The sequence below is a fragment of the Caretta caretta genome, chromosome 1, assembly GCF_965140235.1.
Source record: "Caretta caretta isolate rCarCar2 chromosome 1, rCarCar1.hap1, whole genome shotgun sequence".
Taxonomy (NCBI): Eukaryota; Metazoa; Chordata; order Testudines; family Cheloniidae; genus Caretta; species Caretta caretta.
This window is the reverse complement of record NC_134206.1, coordinates 341,150,130-341,169,779: the sequence shown is the minus strand read 5'-3', so window position 1 is coordinate 341,169,779 and position 19,650 is coordinate 341,150,130. Positions and strand designations below refer to the sequence as shown.

General features: G+C 41.5%; 1 protein-coding gene across 22 annotated transcripts in view; it reads left to right on the top strand.

Moving 5' to 3' along the window:
• Positions 1 to 19,650, top strand: part of CELF2 (CUGBP Elav-like family member 2) — a 689,599-nt gene that overhangs the window by 647,461 nt on the left and 22,488 nt on the right. For 15 of the 22 annotated variants that reach the window (XM_048836624.2, XM_048836623.2, XM_048836619.2 and 12 more), the window contains 2 exons: positions 259 to 393; positions 3,195 to 3,326. In XM_048836624.2, the coding sequence (XP_048692581.1) occupies positions 259 to 393; positions 3,195 to 3,326 (267 nt within the window). The remainder of the gene's footprint in view (positions 1 to 258; positions 394 to 3,194; positions 3,327 to 19,650) is intronic. The other 7 variants (XM_048836630.2, XM_048836629.2, XM_048836633.2 and 4 more) reach the window with 1 other exon arrangement.

Genomic DNA, 19,650 nt, shown 5'->3' with positions numbered 1-19,650 from the left:
TGAGTTGTAAGACCGTGCTATAACAACAAAACCATCCACCCTCTTACCTGTAAGACAGATACGAGGCGTGTTGGCTGGCGCCAGTGTGAGGTAGCTTATTCTGCCCAGGCTCTTCTGGGAATGAAAGGAGAGTTTAAGTCACTGGTTAGACTGTCAATCCGGCAACCTTTACAAGTCTTATATTCCTTTACAATAAATACAACTTTTAAATCTCTTCATTAACCCTATTGCTGAAGCTGCCTTTTGTTCTCTGCGCAGGCATGAATGCTTTACAGTTACAGAATTTGGCAACCTTAGCAGCTGCAGCAGCCGCCGCCCAGACCTCAGCTACCACCACCAACGCAAATCCTCTCTCCACAACGACTGGTGCTCTGGGAGCCCTCACAAGTCCCGGTAAGAGTAGTTTACTTTCCATTCAGATTCTGCATTAAAGACAGGAAGGAGAGCCTCAGAATGGTGATTCTCTATCTGTTTATCACCTCCAAAAGCAACGAACTTGCACATGAAAAGCGTGGAGGCTTTTTTTTTTTTTATTGAGTAGAATTTTTTAATTAAAAATGTGTGTTTAAGCAGCTAAATAAGGCCTGGATTTTGCAAGTTGTTCCATGCAGGCACAGGGGTCTGCTCTGCCAAGCTCACTGCAGGATTAGGGGCAACATTGCAGCCTTACAACACCCAGCAGGCACAAGAAAACTCTAGCTGCATGAGGAACTCAGTGAGGTTTAACTTTTCAAAAAGAATCCAGAATAGGAGCCAAGTCCTCTCATGCTAGAAAAAAAGACAAATTAAATTTGTTTCCTCTTTCCCCCCCCCCCCTTGCCTTTTCTTTTTCTTCCTATGGTGCCTTCAGAGATTGCTCCTGCTGGTAACTGAGAGGCGATTATGGAAGTAAGACCAGATAAATAGTGAAAATCTTGCCAGATTCTGATCTCCATTACACTGGTGTAAATCCCGTATACAATAACTCCTCCTCATCTCCAAAGCCAGTGGAGGGTAGAGTTATTTACATTGGTGTAACTGAGCTGAGAATCTGCCCCCTTATCTGTGTTTATGGCAGGTCTAAAAACATTCATATCATTTTGGATGCCACTAAAGAACATTTCTGTTTAATCTTGTTTCTAAGTATATTCATCCCTCATGATAAAATAAGCTGTGGCACAAGGTTTGAGCTCAACCGCAAGGGAGGCAATCTTTGACATATGTTATAGGCAGAGATTGTAACACCACCTATCATTATTAACACTTCTATTATAAGACTCTGTTTTCAGTGGCTTTTACCTTTTTACCAGACTGTTGGACCGAATTTTTCCATGCCTGGTGTCTGCCTCAGGCTGAATGTGTTAGGAACGTTTCGGAGACAATGGTGCAGCCATTTCCAAGGATGAAGCTAGGGGGAAGAATTTCATTTTGCAATGTTAAAAAAAAATAATAATAATACTTCTGCAGTCTTTTCTTTGGGAAGCTCTAGAACACTAGGCTTTGGAGTGGGGACTCGAAATTTGTCAGGGATGAGGCCTTTGTGTCAGAGATGTGTCTTCTTTTGTTTCTCTGGAAATCTGCCCAAATTTGGTCAAGTTTAAGTGTTCAAAAAAACCCTCAGTTCAGACACGCCCAGTAGCGACTCGTTAGGGTATGTTTAATCACTTGGGCTGGGGGTATAGCTCAGATAGAAGTCTGCACGCTAGCTTTGCTCGAGCTAGCGCACTAAAAATAGAAATGCAGCCGTGTTGGCACAAGTGGGGGGATGGACTAGTCACCCAAGTAAGCACCTAGGATCCAAGGCGGGATTGTACTCAGGGAAGCTAACCCCTCCTGCTGCCTATGCTGGCTACACTTCTGCACTTGATCACACCTAATGCATTCATGTCTACCCAAGCTGTAAATTACATCTCCAGCATAAGTATAGACATGTACCCTTAGTGCTTAGCAGCTAAAATCTCTGAAGATTCCATCCTCCCTGAGCATGCTCCATCCCCAAACAGCTCCTAGTGCTCATCGGACTGCAAATATACCATTCCCACAAAGCAACAGAGCAGGATTCAACCCAGGGGCTATGGGCCTTAGAAAGACTTTCTCTTGAATTACTGCTTCTCAGCCAGGATGGGGCTGGGCATCAGAACTGACAGCAGAAAGCCTGTCTCTCCTGTGCTCTCGATGACACCCCTGCTGGAGCCCAGGCAGTGTGGAGGAGGAAGGTGCCTCACTCAAATGCAGAGGAGGCGGGAGCTAGACTGGGGGAAGGGGGCTGATGAGACCGGGACTATGGTGAAAGAGAGAGAAAACGTGACTTGAAGTTTGGGGGGGAGACTGGGACTGATTGGGCAAGAAAACTAGGACTGGGAACGAGTGGAGGTGAGAAGACACATCTGACCAGGAGCTAAGATGAGAAGGACAACAGGGACCAGCTAGATAAAGAGACTGGGACAAGGAGCCTGACACAGGGGAGACTGGGACAGAGACCGGGGCGTGGAGAGGGGAAATTAAGACTGGGAGCCAGTGGGGATGGGAAAAAAGAGGGCAAGGGAGCTTGATGCTGTGGGGAAGGCAGAGAGAGATTGGACAAGGAGTTGGTGTGGGGAGGCAAGGAAACTGGGAGTGGGAAAGGAAAGATACTGGAAGGGTAGGGAGACTGGGACTCAAATGGGGACCTTAGAGGGGGAGACTGGGTCTGAGGTGAGACTGGGTAGGTGAGGAGAATGGGCCTGGGCCTGGGCCTGGGCCGAGGAGCCAAGGGGTGGGAAGACACAGGACTGGGACAGAGACGGGTTAGAGGGGATGGGAAAGAAGGGGTCAAGCTTAGGGGAACTGACAGAAGGGTCTGTGATGACTACCGGAACACACACTCCTCCTGGCATGGCACCCAAGATTCCTGAGTCTCACTATTCTTTCTGCTGTCATCAAATCTGTGAAATCCACTGGCAAAGTGTGTGTCTCGCACGGCTGTCAGAAACTCTGTTAGCTCAATTGGTAGACATCTGTGCAGTAGATCTAAAGGTTCCAACCCTGCTGATGGCCCATGTTGGCAACTGTATGATGCCACATGATGCAATTTCTGTTTTTTTTTCAGTTTGCTCTTTTAAAAACCTAGGAATTAACAAACAAAACACTATGTTAAAAGAACATTAAGGTTGCAAAGTCAAGCACGCAAAAGCTAGGAAATTCCATACTGAGGACCCTTGCCTTATTTGTTGCAGAACTTGGAAGTTGTGTAGTGCATGAGGCAGGGGACTGCATGAAGAGGAAGGACAGTCTCATGGTTAGGGCAGTTGAATGCTGCCCTGGAGAACTGGATTCTATCCCTGCCCTGCCAAACTACGTGATGCTGGGCAAGTCACTTAACCAAACTTTTCACAGGAGGTCACTATTTGTATTTTCATCGTGTTCTGGGTGCTCAACTTGAGACCCTGGAGTATGACTTGCACAAGTGCTGAGCACTCACAGGTGCAACGGAAGTCGATAGGATCTGTGCTTTGAAAAGATAAAATGTTATATAATGCCAAGGATCTGAAAAATCATGTTATAGGCATCTCAAATAAGCACCCACAATTAGTGGATACTTTTGACATTAATTTCTCTGTACATCAGTTCTCCATCTGTAAAATGGGGATAATACCACCCTTCAACAGGGGCTTTGTGAACCTACATTAATTAACGTTTGTGAAGCACTCAGATACTATCCTGATGAGTGCCATAGAAAATTCAATGAGGAAATGAATAGTTCTGAATTTAGAGCAGGGTTTGAATAGTGTGCAGTAAATAAGGAATGAGGCCACACAGTGAACAATGAGGAGAAAACAAAATATTCAATAGCTGCTCATTCAGTAAGCACCATTCATCCTGTGCACTGAATGAGACAGGGCTCCTCTGGAAAAAATAGTGTGATAATATAGTAAAGACTCTATTATCATGTGTATGTACAAAGGGGCTGAATTAAGGTTGCAGAGGCAACCTTAATTCTATAATGACTCTCCATGAGGTCTGTGGTACAAACAGCTGTCTTGAGGATTCTATACACCATAGATTTTGGAGATGAAAAAGACTCCTCAGATCAACTAGTCCAACTTCTGCAAACATAGGATTGTTCTAAAGGGCATTTCCAAATGTTGCTTAACCTGAATAACTCCAGAGATGGGATTATTTACACTTCCCTTTCAATATTATTTAATGGACTTATTAACCTTATTGTTAGAAAATGTTTTCTGGTATCCAGCCTAATTATTTGCTTGCATCCCACTTTTCCAATAGCCACTTTAAATGGTTCTTTCCCACACAATTAGAGCATTCTAAAAGTTAGGGATGGCCTATTTAGCTATCTAGCCCATATTGCTACCAAAGGATTGTTCACGACTGTATGTTTTTTGCTGTGTTGGGAAGACTAGCTTTGAATGTCTGAATATATCCAGGCTTCTACTCGTATCTTAATCATCTTTATCACCTTTTTCTGGACCCCCTCCAATGTGATTATGCCTTCATTGAACTGGGGCACCCAGCACAGCACGCAGTGTTGCAAATGTATTTAATTCAATGCTACATGAAGATAGGCTAACCTATGTAGTTGTGCTTGTACTTCATATAATGCAGAATATATTGTGCAGTATATCACATTGTAAAATTGTATACATACATAGCTATTCAATTATATCGTAGCATCCGTGCTGAGCATCTCCTCGCATTTATCTCTCTCTGAGTCATATTGCCAGTGTTTTAGATTATATTTCCCAAAGCTATGTTGGTTTTGCATTTTTTGAGATAAAATTTCATTTTCTGATTCCTTCTGTTTTCTCTGATCTGGCAAGAAATACCTTAACTCTTCTCTACTTCCCTTGAAAAGCGTGGAAGACTAAGACCTTATATGGGAATGCAGGGCTCCTCTATTGAGTCAGATGCTAAAGCCCTGAATTAAGAGGCAGAGTAATTACTCCACCCAGGAAGGAGGTGAAGTTTGGACACTCCTCAGCTAATGTAAATCAGCATAGCTCTGTTGGCTTCAGTGGAGCTCTGCCATTTTATACTGGCTGAGGACCTAGCCCAGAGACTTCCCTACGAAACTTGGGGAAGCTTTGGAAGAAGCCGGAGGTGGCCTTTTATTTCACCGTAATTTCATTTATAAAGCTGAGGGTACTGTATGGACGCTGTTTGCATAATACAAAACAAACATCCCAAATATGCAATAAAACTAAATACTAATGAGCGCTAGCGCTAAGAAAACAAACTTGCACCATCCCTGAAAAGCAAAGGGCCTAACAGTGGGAACTTGCAAATCCTCCTGGGAAAACAGGTGTTTTCAGATGATGGCTGTGAATGGGATGTGCTGAGGCAGATGTTTCAGATGGGATGAGTAAATACCTCCTAGGTGGCAACACAGTATGGGGGGCAGTGGTGGCCCCTTAGTGGCAGAAACCATGATTGTCAGAAATGACTCATGATTTTGGGTGACATCTTGATGATTTTCAACAAGGGCTGAGCACCCAACCTCCCAAGTTAGGCACTCCCAAATCGCAAATCCCTTTTCAAAATCTTAGCTGGAGTTAATAGCCACAGGAAAACCATTTTCAGCATTTGAAAGCCTACTGTGGCACTGAGTGCATATTTAATAGTCTCCTTATGCCCATACGCACTCCACAACTAACCAACCATTGTTAAAATGTCCTTCCATTTAACCTTTCTTATCTGGTTCCACATTCTTCACCCTATTACATATTTTGTAAACCTGAACAATATCTTCATGGATTCTTCTCTGCTCTATGAAAAATACATTTAGTTCCATAAAGCCTTTTATAGTAGCACAAAGTGTTTCCATTAAAACTTGAAATAGATTGGCAGAAAACTTTTGACTCTGCCTTTCAGTACTGGAGGTTTTGTCAGAGGAATGGGGGTACTTCAGATCTAGTTTTCTTTTAATTGAATTGTCCAGTTTGTCTGGTTTAGTGGGAATAAATTATACTGTCTGATTACAAAGCCCAGAGTAAGCACAAGAAGAAATGTTTGTTTTTCTAGATAATACATTAAATCAGTAGGCCCTGATTCAGGAAAGCTCCCATATTCAGGACAGCTTCACTTTAAGTCCCATTGATGTCAAAATGCTGTCCTGAATAGGTATGTATGTACATAAATACTTTTCTGAACTAGGCCATTAATAATAGTCCAACACCACAAAAATTCAAATCCAGATTTATCCCATATTCCTTCAAAGTTCATTTCATGCGCAGATCTAGGGTTTTGGTTCCATCCAGAAATTGGAGCTAGCAGTAAAATCTGGCATCCTCAAAAGATGGGTGTTTCAATTTGGACTCCTCTTTAGACCTGGTCCTGTGAGGTTCAGAGTGCCCTGGACTTGCACTGAGTTCTGCAAGTGCTCAGACAGACTTGGATCCACTCAGTGCCTAATGGAGACACAGGCACAGAGATGACCCCAAACCAAAATCTTGCCTGATATTTGAGGATGCCACATTTTGCGGCTGGCCCCCAAGAAGGCTTAATAGGACTTGAAAAGTGATCAGCATCTTCCAGGACCGGACCCTCTAATACTAACTGTTGAGTTTATATGAAACGCCTCCTTTCAAAGTTCAGCCAATTATCTACTTCAAAACAAAACTCTGCATTTTACTATAAACACAACCCAGTACAACTCCTAAATGGCTTTGACTCCAATCTATGAACATCATTCCCTTCCCTGCGCTGAACACTTTAAAGCATTCTCTCTCTTTCTAAATACTTTCTCTTACGCTTCAGACAATATTAATCCAGAAAGGACAGAGACAATGCAATCCTCAAAACTATTAATTTTTTTATAATTGTAAATTTATATTTTCAATTTTGCATACCCATGGAAGTGTCTCCCTACAGCATTGTTAGAAATTATTTTTTAAAAGCCTTTGCTTAAAAAAACATGAAAAATTAAGCTTTCATTTTAGAAAAAAAATCCCCTCAGGCAATAAATAGGTTCTTTTGTCTAGTGGCCTTGGGAAAAAAATTAAAATAGCTTAAATTGCCTGTGGTTATAGAGTAACAGTTTTTTGCAATTATTAGATGGTAGTGGATAAAAATGAAAGAATAAAAACCAGGTAAATGCATATTACTCTTCCATAAGTTTCTCATGGGTCTTTAGAAGCCTCATTTAATCATCTTTCTTGTCTTTTATTTTGATATGATAATTGTTTCTTTTATTTACTTTAATCACCCCTATTTGGTTAATGAATTGTTCACTCTTTTTTTCCCCACTTGCTTGGAACACTTTTCTTTTTTAAACCATTGGAACTGTATCAGTGTAGAGAGGCAATATTTTATAATGGTTAAAAAGTGGGAGTAAAAATCAGGAATCCTGGATTCTCTTCCAGACTGTGGCTAGATCTTATAAATAGATGCACTGGCACAGTTCCCAGTGCCTGCACAAAACGCCGGTAAAGTCAGTAGGATTCCACATGGGTGCCAGGGGGTACCCTAGCAAACGCATGTTCAAGAACAGGGCCTCTGCCTCCAATGCACTGTGTGACGCTTAGCTTGCCTTGATTTACCCACATGTAAACTTAGGGATAATAGAATTCACCTACCTCACATTGGTGGTGTTAGGTTTAATTAATGTTTACACCGCACTTTTAAATTCTCTGGTGAACGGTGGTATATGAGCGCCCAGTATTATATAAACTGATATTATATTCCAGCAAATACACTACAAGATGGGAACATTTAGGCTGCACACAAAAGTCAGGAAATACAAAAGTACAATTTCACATACACCTTTAATTCTGCCCTCTTGCACATGTGCATCACAGTACAGTTTTTAATCGCATGATCCTGTACTGTTTCCTAAATATAATACAGTATACATTTTTTTCAACAGCCAGTAGCACTGCCCTCCCAGGTGACTGCAAAGGGAAGGGAAGAGGCAGCAAAGGATAGAGCTTATTGTACCTGCATACATGCACACAATGCAATTTTCTGGTACCAGGGGGGATAATGTAGCTAACTCAGAAGCTAATTGAGCGGTGCACATAAGTAGCCTTTGTATTCGATCAGATTTTCACAATTGTCCTATACTGCTATAGTAAATATGCAGTATGTTGTGTAAGAATAGTTTACGATGTACCTTGCATATAAATGACCTTCGTGGACTGTGAGTATACACTGTAAAGTACTACAGGATGCTAGAGATATGTATCGAACATTGTGGAAAACAATTCTGTGGTGATGGAATGTTTTTGAGACAGAGAAGATGATTCTGTGGTTACCGAATATATTATAAGTGCATATGGGGCAGTTAATTAGACATGCAAAGGTAATTACCCCTCCACAAGATACTTTGTAGGATTGGAATGCAGGACCTTTTCAGACCCAAAGCACAAACCTCTACCACCTGAGCTAAGGGAGTAACTCTGTTTGCTCCCAGCCATAGCAGTTTTATATGTGCACTGGCTGCTAGAGGGGAACATGACATGCACTCACTTTACGAGCATGCTATACAAACTTAACTTTGTCATTTCCTGACTTCTGAGTGCTTATCCATGCTTGCTGAAGGCCCAGTTCCAGTCCTTACAGAAGTCAATGGGTAGTCTAAGATAGGTTTTTAATAAAATTTTCTAAAATGTGTTTTTGTTTTTTCTTAAAGATGCATATTTTTTTCTAAAAGTAAAATCCAAAAGGTTGAACTTCTTGGCTAAACAACACTGGAATGTCTTATTCCAGATACTGTACTTTATAAGGAACCTCTTTATTCTGCTGGAGCGTGCAGCTTTTACAATATAAGATGAGCAGTGAATGAGGCATAGTTCCCTGAAAAACCTGTCTCATTCACTGTTCACCTACACCACACAGCTAAGCTGGCCCTGCATGCTCAGGTAACATGACTTTATCAGCCTGCATACTTGCAGCCTAGAAGGAAGTGTCTATGCAAAATATATTGTGTGTGCAAAGAATATGATTTTCAACAGGACATTACACTCAAATCAAAACCAGTTTGACTGTGCTTTTTCCATGCCAAAGTTCAACTTTCTGGTCCCATCCATTTTAAGCAGTAGAGCTGTTATAAAAATAAAATAAAATATAAAAAGCTGTAAACATTTTTTATTAGGATAGTAAATAAGTTTTATATATATATATATATACCCATACTCAAAATAAGCTACTTTTGGGCAGATGCCAACACTGGAAAATTTCATCCCCAAAGGAGGAAGTTTCTGAAAGTTATAAAGCAACTGAAAACAGGGGGTTAGAATAGAAATGCTTTCCCAATTTAATGAGGGCAGTTGCTGCCAATCCCATTACAATTAATATGTTCTTTCCCTTCTTAAAAGTAGGGTGGTCACTTACAGTTAGTATTTGTGGTTCATTGGTCAAAACTTATTTGCATCAACATCATCTCTGTTCACTTTTCCTTAAAGATGAAGTAAAATTATTCTTAGGACATTTATTATTTTATCTACTCAATAACATAGCACAAAGATTGCTATTGTTAGTTAAAAGTATTCAAGTTGGGAACACAATTGTTGAAACGTTAGGCATTTTACAGAAAATTTAAGATACCTCAGCAGAGACGCAGCAAAGAATGTTCAAATAGACCTTTTTAAAAGCTCCTCTTTTTATTCACTTCAGTACAATACCTATTTCTCCAATCAGCAGTTCACGTCTGCCACAGTGACATTTTGTTATAGGCCAATGCTCCCACTGTGCTGTCTATGATTTGCTTCCAGGATGATCCAAAAATAACCATACCTGTAGGTGAATATGAACCTTGGACAGTTTTCTAAAGAATGAATCAAGGTAGATGGTTCACGCTGGAACAAATCAGTTTAAATCGCAGCGGCTTTCTCTTCCACTTCAGTATCAGTTAACCAGTTATATGTCTTGGTATAGAATGAACATGATCAAGTACAATATATTGTACTATCATTTAAAAAGCTGTTCATTACATTTGGGGGAGGGAACTCACCTAGCTTAACATTCATTATTTTTAGGGCAAAAATATGATCTATCAGATAAAGTAGTTTTTAAAAGGCATGTTCTGTGCACTTATGTAACAAAAGTACATAAATTATTACGATGTATTTTAATCTAGACTGATTTCTTTTGTAAGGTTTGGGTTGTGGCGTGTACATTTGAGAGAAACAAGACAGAAAGGAAAATCCTGATGGGGGTATGATCTAGTGGTCAGAACATGGGACTGAGAGGCAGGAACTTCTTTGGTCTAATCCCAGCTCTGACACTGTCTTCCTTTATTTGGCCTTTTTCAAGTCATTTAATCTCTCTGCCTATCTTTACCCATATGTAAAACAAGAATAACATGTACTTGCTGATTGCGGGTTCTGGAGTCTTTGTGAAATGCTTTGAAGCTGAAAAGTGCCATGTAAGAGCTAAGTACTATTAGGATGGTTGTGTTGCAGCTGTTGATACACTTTGAGGCAAGTCATTATTTCATGGATAGGGAGCACTGATCCCTGGTGTAATTATTGCTATAATGAGCATTGCATAGAGTCAATTAACTTTCTATGTGTGATGCAATAATGTTAGTCATAATAATGTTACTTATTATTAATGGGAAGATTTTATTACCAAGCAGTGGATGCCCATCTTGGTTCACTCACCAAGGACTAAATTAGAGGCCTCTACAGCTGAAATCGTGCAGTGCTCAAGTTAAAGAGCAAAGACTCTATTCTTAGATATTCCATGGCTCAGAAACAGAGGTGAACACACAACATACGTTGACCAGTGGGTTACAGTGGCAAATGGGTCTTGATTTTCCTAATGTACAATAGGTCATGGCTTAAAGTAGAATTTTTGTCAGCGAAACGTTCTCTTTAATTGTGAAACTTGTGACTGAATTTTTTCACTCTTTAATGCCTAAATCCATAATTTAGGCACTTAAACAAGTGACCTGATTCTCAAAGGCTCCAAGCCACGAACAGCTCACGTTGACTTCAGTGAGATTTATTGGCACTTAACACCTCTGGATTTAGGAGCCTACATGTAGACACCCAGGTTTGAGAATATTGGCCAAGATTTAATGTTTTTAATAGTGGGGACCCCATAAGAGCTGTCAAGCAATCAACAAACCAGAATGGTCTGTTTGTAAAATATAATTGTCCCTCAAAATGTATTCGTTCCTTTGCACATATTCCTAGAAAGTGTATTCATCTCAGATAAGGGTGTATTGCTGTAGTATTGTTACTAGGACCATAAGGAAGTTAAATTGATGAAATGCCATTGAGTGGTATGGTGAATAAAATCAACAGAACTTGCAAGTAAATACGTTTGAGTCTGTCCTGAAACTTTAGGAAGGGTCTTTCTACAGAATTTCTTGTCTCCTTTTAGAGTGACTATTAAAATTGTATGAGGTTAGATCTAGAAAAATCTGACTCTGTTTCCTCAGGGTTACATAACTCTTCTTTACAGTGAGAAAGAGCAGGAGTGTCCTACTGTATGCATAGAACAAGATTTTAAAAATACCAGCTGCTGTAAAAAGGATAGAAATGCATTTGTATTTTTCAAAGCATAGCATTGTTCTCGTTAGTCAAATAATTTTTTTAGGAATCGGAGTATAGCACTTAAACTAAACCCTGGATTAGAAGGATCTAATTCAGCACAAGACATGTTTGGGTTTTTTTATATATAGTACATTATCTTCTGCCTAAGGTATTACATCCATTGTGTTAGCACATTTCAGGTTTTACATTTTGTGATGTGTACAGGTAACGCTATGTAATATAGTACCTTTTGGCAGTGTGTCTCTACCACACAATCTGTAATAATTTTCAGCTGTGGTCAGCCACAAGAAATTCAATATAAAAAATTAAAAAAAGCTTATCAGTACAAGGAGCATGTAAGACACAAACCACGACTATATTGCTGGCTTGTTCAGGTTTATTTTCTGCCAAAGAATCAAGTGCTGCTGTCACCTCAGCTACAGAAGGTGGACACTCAACCACAGACACCATGTGCTTTGCAAGAAGCTCTGACTGAGAACAGGCTGGAGTTGCTAATTGTCATGAATTAATTTAAATCTTGTTAAAACCTGCACACAGGAAGAAGTTTAATAGTAATGGTTCACCACACCAGTGCTTTCCCCACACTGCCCAAAATTGTACATTGTGCCCAAAAATATGCTTGTTGTGATCTCCTGATATTCTGTGGTATATTACGGGACAAGTTCATGGAACATTTTTTAACCACATCCCGTTGTTTCAGTATTTAAAAAAATGCTTTGTCTGCTGTGACCTAGTGGATTGAATATGGTGCTAACAAACCTGGGTTCTGTTCCTGACTTTGCCACATCTATGAAATATTTATCTACCTTCATAGGTTTGTAAGGCACATTGCTATCTCTGGAAGAGACGTGCTATGTTAAGTGCAAAGTGCTATTGCCATATTGAATTGGCACCGATACATTATTTTCCAAAATTATGTACAGTACAAGGGGAACCGGTTGTGTAATTTTACATCAAATCAAATAGTTTTCTGCAACTTTTTGTCTAGTAAAGAGATGAATGATACACACCCTGGCATGTCACTGCCCATCCATGCTCAATCGAGAATCCACTCCGCAATCCACAGACCACTTTTTGAAAATTTTGGCTCTGGGCTCTTGGGTGCTATTTCCAGCTCTGTTACTGAATTGCTGTTTAGCCTTAAGCAAGTCACTTCACCCCTCTGTGCTTCATTTTCCCATCTGTAAAATGGGTATAAGAGCATGTACTCACAGGATCTCACAAAATGTTAATCAGTCTTTGGAAAGCCTCCTTTGTGAGGCTTTGATTAGAGCTCCTTAGAAGAGCTGTGCTAAACTCTGATAGAAATTGAGACATTCCTGCTAAAATGTCAAGAGAGCTTTGAGTTGGGCTGGGAGGGTCAGCCTGAAAAAGGCCTCCTTGGTCTCCTTTGCACATGGGAGATTTGAAGCTGAGGTGGCAGCTACTACTGCTTTCCCTTCCTCCTGTCTAGGAGATGGTTGTCTTGCAAGACATCCTTGGCCTCTTTCTTCCTCAAGCCTGGATCAGCCACTATGGAAGTCACTAGGCCTGGACATGATGATGACAGGGAGGGCCTGGTATCTCTGAGTCATCCCTGAGTTGTTATTACACAGTCTCCCCTCCCTTTGTTGTCACTCCACTACTTCTACGTGACGCTACTGCTCCACTGCTCTTTGTTCCTCTTCCCATGGGGTGTCTGTCTCACTCTTTGTTCTATCCTGCGCATGGGTAGAACACTTACATTTACTAAAATCTTGATCTTTGACATGTCAGGCAGCACTTCAGAGATCAGCGTACCAGTCTTAAGTTTTTAGTTTTCCTTTCAGCCCATCAACGGCATGTTAATTAGACAGCCTGACAGAAAGCCAGCCTCTCTAACCCAAGAAAACCCTCTTGCCAGAAGTTGCCCCAGAACACAGAATTGAATTGGTGCGTGCCTACCTATACTCATGATACAGACTATAGCACCACCAGTTTGGATGGGAGTGAATCTTCTGATTTGCTGGAGATCACCATAAAGGGCAGACGATTTAATGCCATTTGCATGCGCTAGTTAGATTAGAATACTTATGAGCCCTTTTGAAAGGCCAACTGCATCTTCCTCCAGCACAGATATTGAATATACCCCCCATTTTCCTCACCCCACCAAAAAAAAATCTTTACAGGAATAAATTAAAACTTGGAGGTGTGGTTATTATCACAGAATAATTAGACCCCATGGGATAAGAGACGCTCAAAGTTTGTTAATGCCCCGGGTTGTGATTATCTAATAAAGATGATGCCTCTGACATTGCTTAATTATTCTTCCCTTTTAGAACGTTCCTTATGCAGTCAGAATCTGTCATGTGTGCTCATTTCAGACAGAAATACTACCGCAAATCCCACCATGCAGTGTTATGTGGGCTGTTCGATTGACTCGACCAGTTTCCTCCTTCCCCCCTCAACCCTCATGTTTAGAATTTTTCTTTAATAAACTACAGCATCGCTGCACTTCAGTTGCTCATTGCTTACATGGCAGACATTTAACAGATGCATTAGAAGTGAGTCATTGGTCACACCTTCTTGAAAACCAGCCAGTCGCTGTCAGTGGCTATGTTGGTGGGGTTATGTAGAGCGAGTTGGTTTGGATGCTTCAGGTCAGTTTAGCACTGATCCTAAATAATGTCAGTTGGATGGTATAAGTCCCATGCTGCATAAGAAACTGCCCACAATTCAGTGAAATTAGTCTCTATCTTCAGGAGAGGGCTGGGACTGAAAGACCAGGGTATGTCGCCAATCACAGTTGAGTGGGAAGGTTTGTTTAGAGTCTGTCCAACAATGTAAAATTCTGGCCAGTGTCCTTCATCTCTTGCTTTTGCCAGCAATAAAATTCATTACCTTCACATAACATTTGAGAGAGACCGACCTAGTTACCATTGTTTTACAAGCTAAAGAGTAAAATGACAATGGAGAACTCTGCCTTAGCTTGATTATCCTTAAAGCCAGTCTCTTGTTTAGCTTTGCCCTCCTTCTTGTACCAAGCGAGGGATTAAAGGATATTTTTCACTCAAGGGACTTTCTGGGGGAACTTGTAAATTCCATTCCCTGGAATTAGCCTTCTTAGATTTTTAAAGAACTTTTGGTCCTTACTTCCACCCCACTGCGCATCTTCTCTTCCTTCTTTATCGCTGACTGGGGAGCTGTTAGATACTTTATTAGAAAAACAACATATACATATTTTTGTATTATTCTTATTTATTTTCACTACAGTAGCATCTAGCAGCAGTAGCCGAGCTCAGGACCCCATTGTGCAAGGTGCTGTACAAATACAGAGGGCTTGTCTTCACTGCTTTGTTAGCTCAAGGTATATAATTCCAGTGTTGCCCCTAACCCAACTCCTGTGCATACACAAAAATCTCTAGCCTCAAGTTAAGCAGAACTTTAAACTCAAGCTAGCTGGCCCTTTAGGGAGGGTGGGTTGAAACTCAGGTGCTGCTGGTGGTTGAGCTAATAATACAGTGTGGACTCAGATACTCTGCACTGCTAATCCAATCACTCTGTGCTGCTCTGCAGTGTGGCATCTCTGACTCTAGCCAGGCAGTCTTGAAATGGGTCAAGCCACCATTGCAATGAAGACATGCCCAGCTGATCTGACACTCTAAATACACAGACCAAGGAGAGGGTAAGAATGGAAACAGACGCACACCTTGGTGAAATGATTGCCCAAGGTCACCTGGAACATCACTGGCAGAGTTGAGACCAGAACCCAGCTCTGTAGACTCCCAATCCAGGAGGTGCTCCACTAACCCACGCTCATTCTGATGTAGCCTAGGGTCTTCGTATATGACTTGCACTCAACTGGAAATTACTGCACTGCTCTTACACTTTTTTTAGTCAGGAACAGATTAAATCAGGATCCCATGCAATCTGCTCCCTGAAGTCAGAGGGCGCTGTGGATGCAGTGGTGAGTCAGAGACAGACTCACAGTTGAGGGCTGCCTGGGGAGGAAGATCAAGGACTCAAGAAGGGAAGAAAAACAAGAGTCTGTCTTGGTAGCTTTGAGAAGAGGAGACTTTCCCAGAGCAAGAGTGAGCCTAGGCTGGAAATCTGTACATGCTTGCAGGGGTGAAGCTGAGCCTAAAATTACGGTAACATTCTGTTAAGAAAAACACCAAGAAAGAACAAAATTGAAGTCTCCATGAGCAAGCACTGGGGGTTTGTTGGTGAGCATATGCACATCCTCTGGAACTGGCTGCAGAGGATGAGAGAACAAAGTGGCTGCTGTCTCCAGGCAGGATTCTTAGAAATGGAAAAGGTGCAGTCTCCAGAAAACAAAATCACCAGTGTCAAGCTGCCTCTGCCTGTATTGACTTGTAAAACACTGGCTGTCATGGGGAACATAACTGAGAACTGTCTAAACAGCACTAAGGGAAAGGTTGCGTGCACAGTGAATTCAAGTGCTCTTAACCCAGTTACTGACATGAATCTTTATGAAGAAAGCACCAAAACAGACACCAATTCCACAGACCTTTTTAAAAAAAAAAAATATGATCAGAATTATTTCCCAGTGCATCAGATGGATAAATGGATGGATCTCTTGCAGCAAAGCGCGGCTTTCAGAACTGTACAGTGGATACTAGGATGCAAGCTGTCAGAGATCACCAGCACACAGAGATGACCAATCCATACCCCAGGTCATGCCCCTGTCCTGGGCTTAGGGTGGTGCAGCAGCTGATACTGTATATCCCTTGGGTAGGAAGAATCCTTAAATTGCTGACTAAATCAGAATTGTGGCTGCTTTGAAACACTGGAGCAGCCTTGGGACAAAGCAGGATCTGGCCCAGTGGATCTTGACTCCTATATTTTGCTCTCTGCAGATATGTGGAACTAGTGGAGGATGTGCTATAGCGAGAGCCTCTATGCAGCTAGGAGGCCCTCGCTGAGGCTTGGAGAGGAGAATTCTGCCCTTATGTTGCTTCCATACTCTGACACTTACAACAAGAGCACAAACGTTCCTTCTTTTTAAACCAAGGCTGGGGGAGGTGGGGGTGTTAAATAGGGTTACCTCAAACAAATACAATAATGTTAAAAAGAAATAAATCCCACTTAAAAATCATAGAAACCACCATCTGGAATGTTGCTGTTTGGTTTTTATGCCTTCGACCAAGCCGTCATCGTGTTATTTTTGTGGTCCTGTTACCAGACATCTGCTCCAGTCTTTTGGAACCCAGCACGTTGCCCAAGAAAAGGTGGGACGTCAGTGACAACCTTTAAGCATATGGTATGCAGCCTCCTAGGGATGTGCCTTTTCCGTGGGATGTCTCTTCACTAAGAAGTCATCGGAGACCATTATAATCTGACATTTATCACAGAGAGTGAAGATGGAAAAGGTCTATTAGATCATCCAGTTCGTCTTCCTGCCAGTGCACAGTTGTGGGCTGCATGATCTAACGGGTCCTTTCATCCAGAACAATGATGATAATTAGCATTTATTCAGCACTTTAGTTCATTGCAAAGTACTTTATGAGCATTAACGGATTCTCACAGCAGCCCTTGGAGGCAGATAACGGGAGTCAGCTTATAGATGAGGAACTTGGGGCACAAGAGGTTGTGAGTTGCACAAGAGCATTCCCGATGAATCTGTGTCAGACTCAGGAATACGGTTCTAATTTTATCACTTGTGTTACAGTCACTCCTAAGGGCCCAGCCAGGATCATGGCCTCATTGTTCTAGGCTCTATGACAAAATACACATAGGAGGAAAGAGTCCCTAACCCAAAGATAGTACAGTCTAAGGAAACAAGCTTGACAAAAGGTAGGAGAAAGGAAATATTAGTATCCCCATTTTACAGATGGGGAACTGAGACAGATTAGGTGACTTGCCCAGGGTCACACAGAATATCTATGGCAGAGTTGGGAAATGAAACTAGCTCTTTTGACTTCGAGTCCAGTAACTTCACCGCAAGATTACCCAATACATTTTCATACAGCACTGTCATTCTTTCTGTGCTCCATATCACCATACTCCCTTTGCCCAAAGCACTGACTGGTTGTGCAGTGCTCAGACAATGCAGAACAGGGTGTAAGTAATATTACACATATCACTGACTTCACTTGCATAGCTACAGACCTCACCATCCCTGAGCTCTGAGTGTCAGCCTTATGTAAATTGTCATCGCTCCATTGACCTCAGTGGGGCTTCGCCAGTTTGTAGTATCTGAGGGTCTTTACATCAGGATTGGATGTCTTGCTAGGCTGGCATTTCCAAAGGAGTTTAAGGGAGATGGGTGCCCAGATTCCATTTAAACTTTACTTCTTTAGGCTCCTTCAAAAATCCTAGCCCTAAGAGGTTATACCAGTTGCTGGGCTTGTTGCAGAAAACAACTGGGTGAAACCTGTGGCCTGTGTTAACACAGAAGGGCAGATTAGATCAATGTATTGGTTCCTTCTGGCCTTCTGTGAAATCATAATTATTATTTGAACACAGCTATAGGTGTGACTGGTGCCTTGCACTTCAAAGATGGGCCTGGCCCCTGACCCAAAGAGCATGCAGTCTGAGGTCCAGATCCTATTCCCACTAAAGTTGATGGCAAATCTCCCACTGATTTCAAAGGGAACAGGATCCAAGCCTTAAATTCAATATGTCCTGGTAAAACAGCAGGTAAGGCTGGGACAATCAGATAACGTGGTTACTCCTTTTGGTGACATGCCCGGTGACTGACTGCACCCCTATATTCACACCCTCCACTCTATTGTAATACTCTTTGTACAAAATATGCCTTGTGCGATGTCATTTGAAAACTAATAACTCACTGGTCAATAATATTAAGGCAGATGGTGACACAAGACCTCACTAGTCTTGACTGCACACACACACACACACACACACCCATATCTAATCTGGATATGACATGCCCCCATCCTGGTTCACACTTTCATGATAACTTTGATTTTATTCATTTGCATGGGTATCCATTGAAAAGAATGGGGATGGGAATGAGGTAACAGGAGGGAGAGCAAATAGTTGCATGAGATACTGGATCAGAGAAATGGTTCCCAGCATGAGGTGCAAGGAGGGGAGTATGAACCAAAGAGCAGAGGCTGTAATGGGAGAAAATCATCTTGACCTTCTTATCTTTCACATATAGAACCTTTCATTCCGAAGAGGTCCCAAAGTGATCTACAAACTCTCTATAGAGGAGCAATGCAGGCCCCTCCTGGGGAGAGGGCAGCAGGCAACTGGAACAGAGTACAGCATTGGGAACTGGGGAAAATTTGGGCCAGGATTCAAGTACAACCCCTAGTCTTAAAAGTGCAACTGGATCTTTCAGCTGGTAGCTCAGATAGTTCTTCATATTTTCATAATTTTTAAGATCAGACGTCACCATTATGCTGATGTAGTCTGGCCTCTAAAGCAGGCCATAGAATTTCACCCAGAAATTCCTGCAATGATCCCAATAACTTATGGAAGAGCTAATGCAGTGTTTCTCAACAACTGGTCCGTGGTCCAGCATGGGTCCCTGAGATCTCCATGACACAGTTTAGGAAGGCAGCAAGCCAGTCCCTGGTATCAAAAAGATTGAGAAACACTGAGCTCGTGCATGTCTTCTAGAAAGAGACATCCAATTTTTCCAGTGACTGGTATCACAGTGATGAGTGCTGTAGAAATGCCTCTAAGCAATAGAATCTTGTCTGTCATGTTACAAATGGTTATAAAATGGATCCAGCCCTTTAAAAAATATGAAAAAATTCAGTCATAGTCTGAGGGCAGCCCTATTCTCCTACCATTAGTTCACAATCACCCAATATTCACCTGGCTAGAACACAAGCTGCTTCTTTGTTCCTCGAGAGTTTTGCTGGTTTCCCAAATGAATGGCACAGTATTCTAACTTTACCACAAACTGTGTGATTTTTTTTCTGTGTATTCATCATACGTTACATTTCTAAAGCAAGGTCATTTCAACTGAAGGAAAAGAGGGAAGAGACAGGATAAGCTCCTGTAATCCTTAGCTTGAGACCAATTTCAGTGTACTCCACAGGTAGGAGAAATCAGAGTTGAGATAACAGGCTTCTATACGTAAAGCTTCCATGGTATTTTACCTTTTCCTTTATTACATTTTTGTGTTCTGTAAGTAATACAATGTTTCATTTACCGGTGGTGTCGAGCGTGTTGCAGAAATTTTTTCAGCTATTTTTTTACCTATGGTACTTAT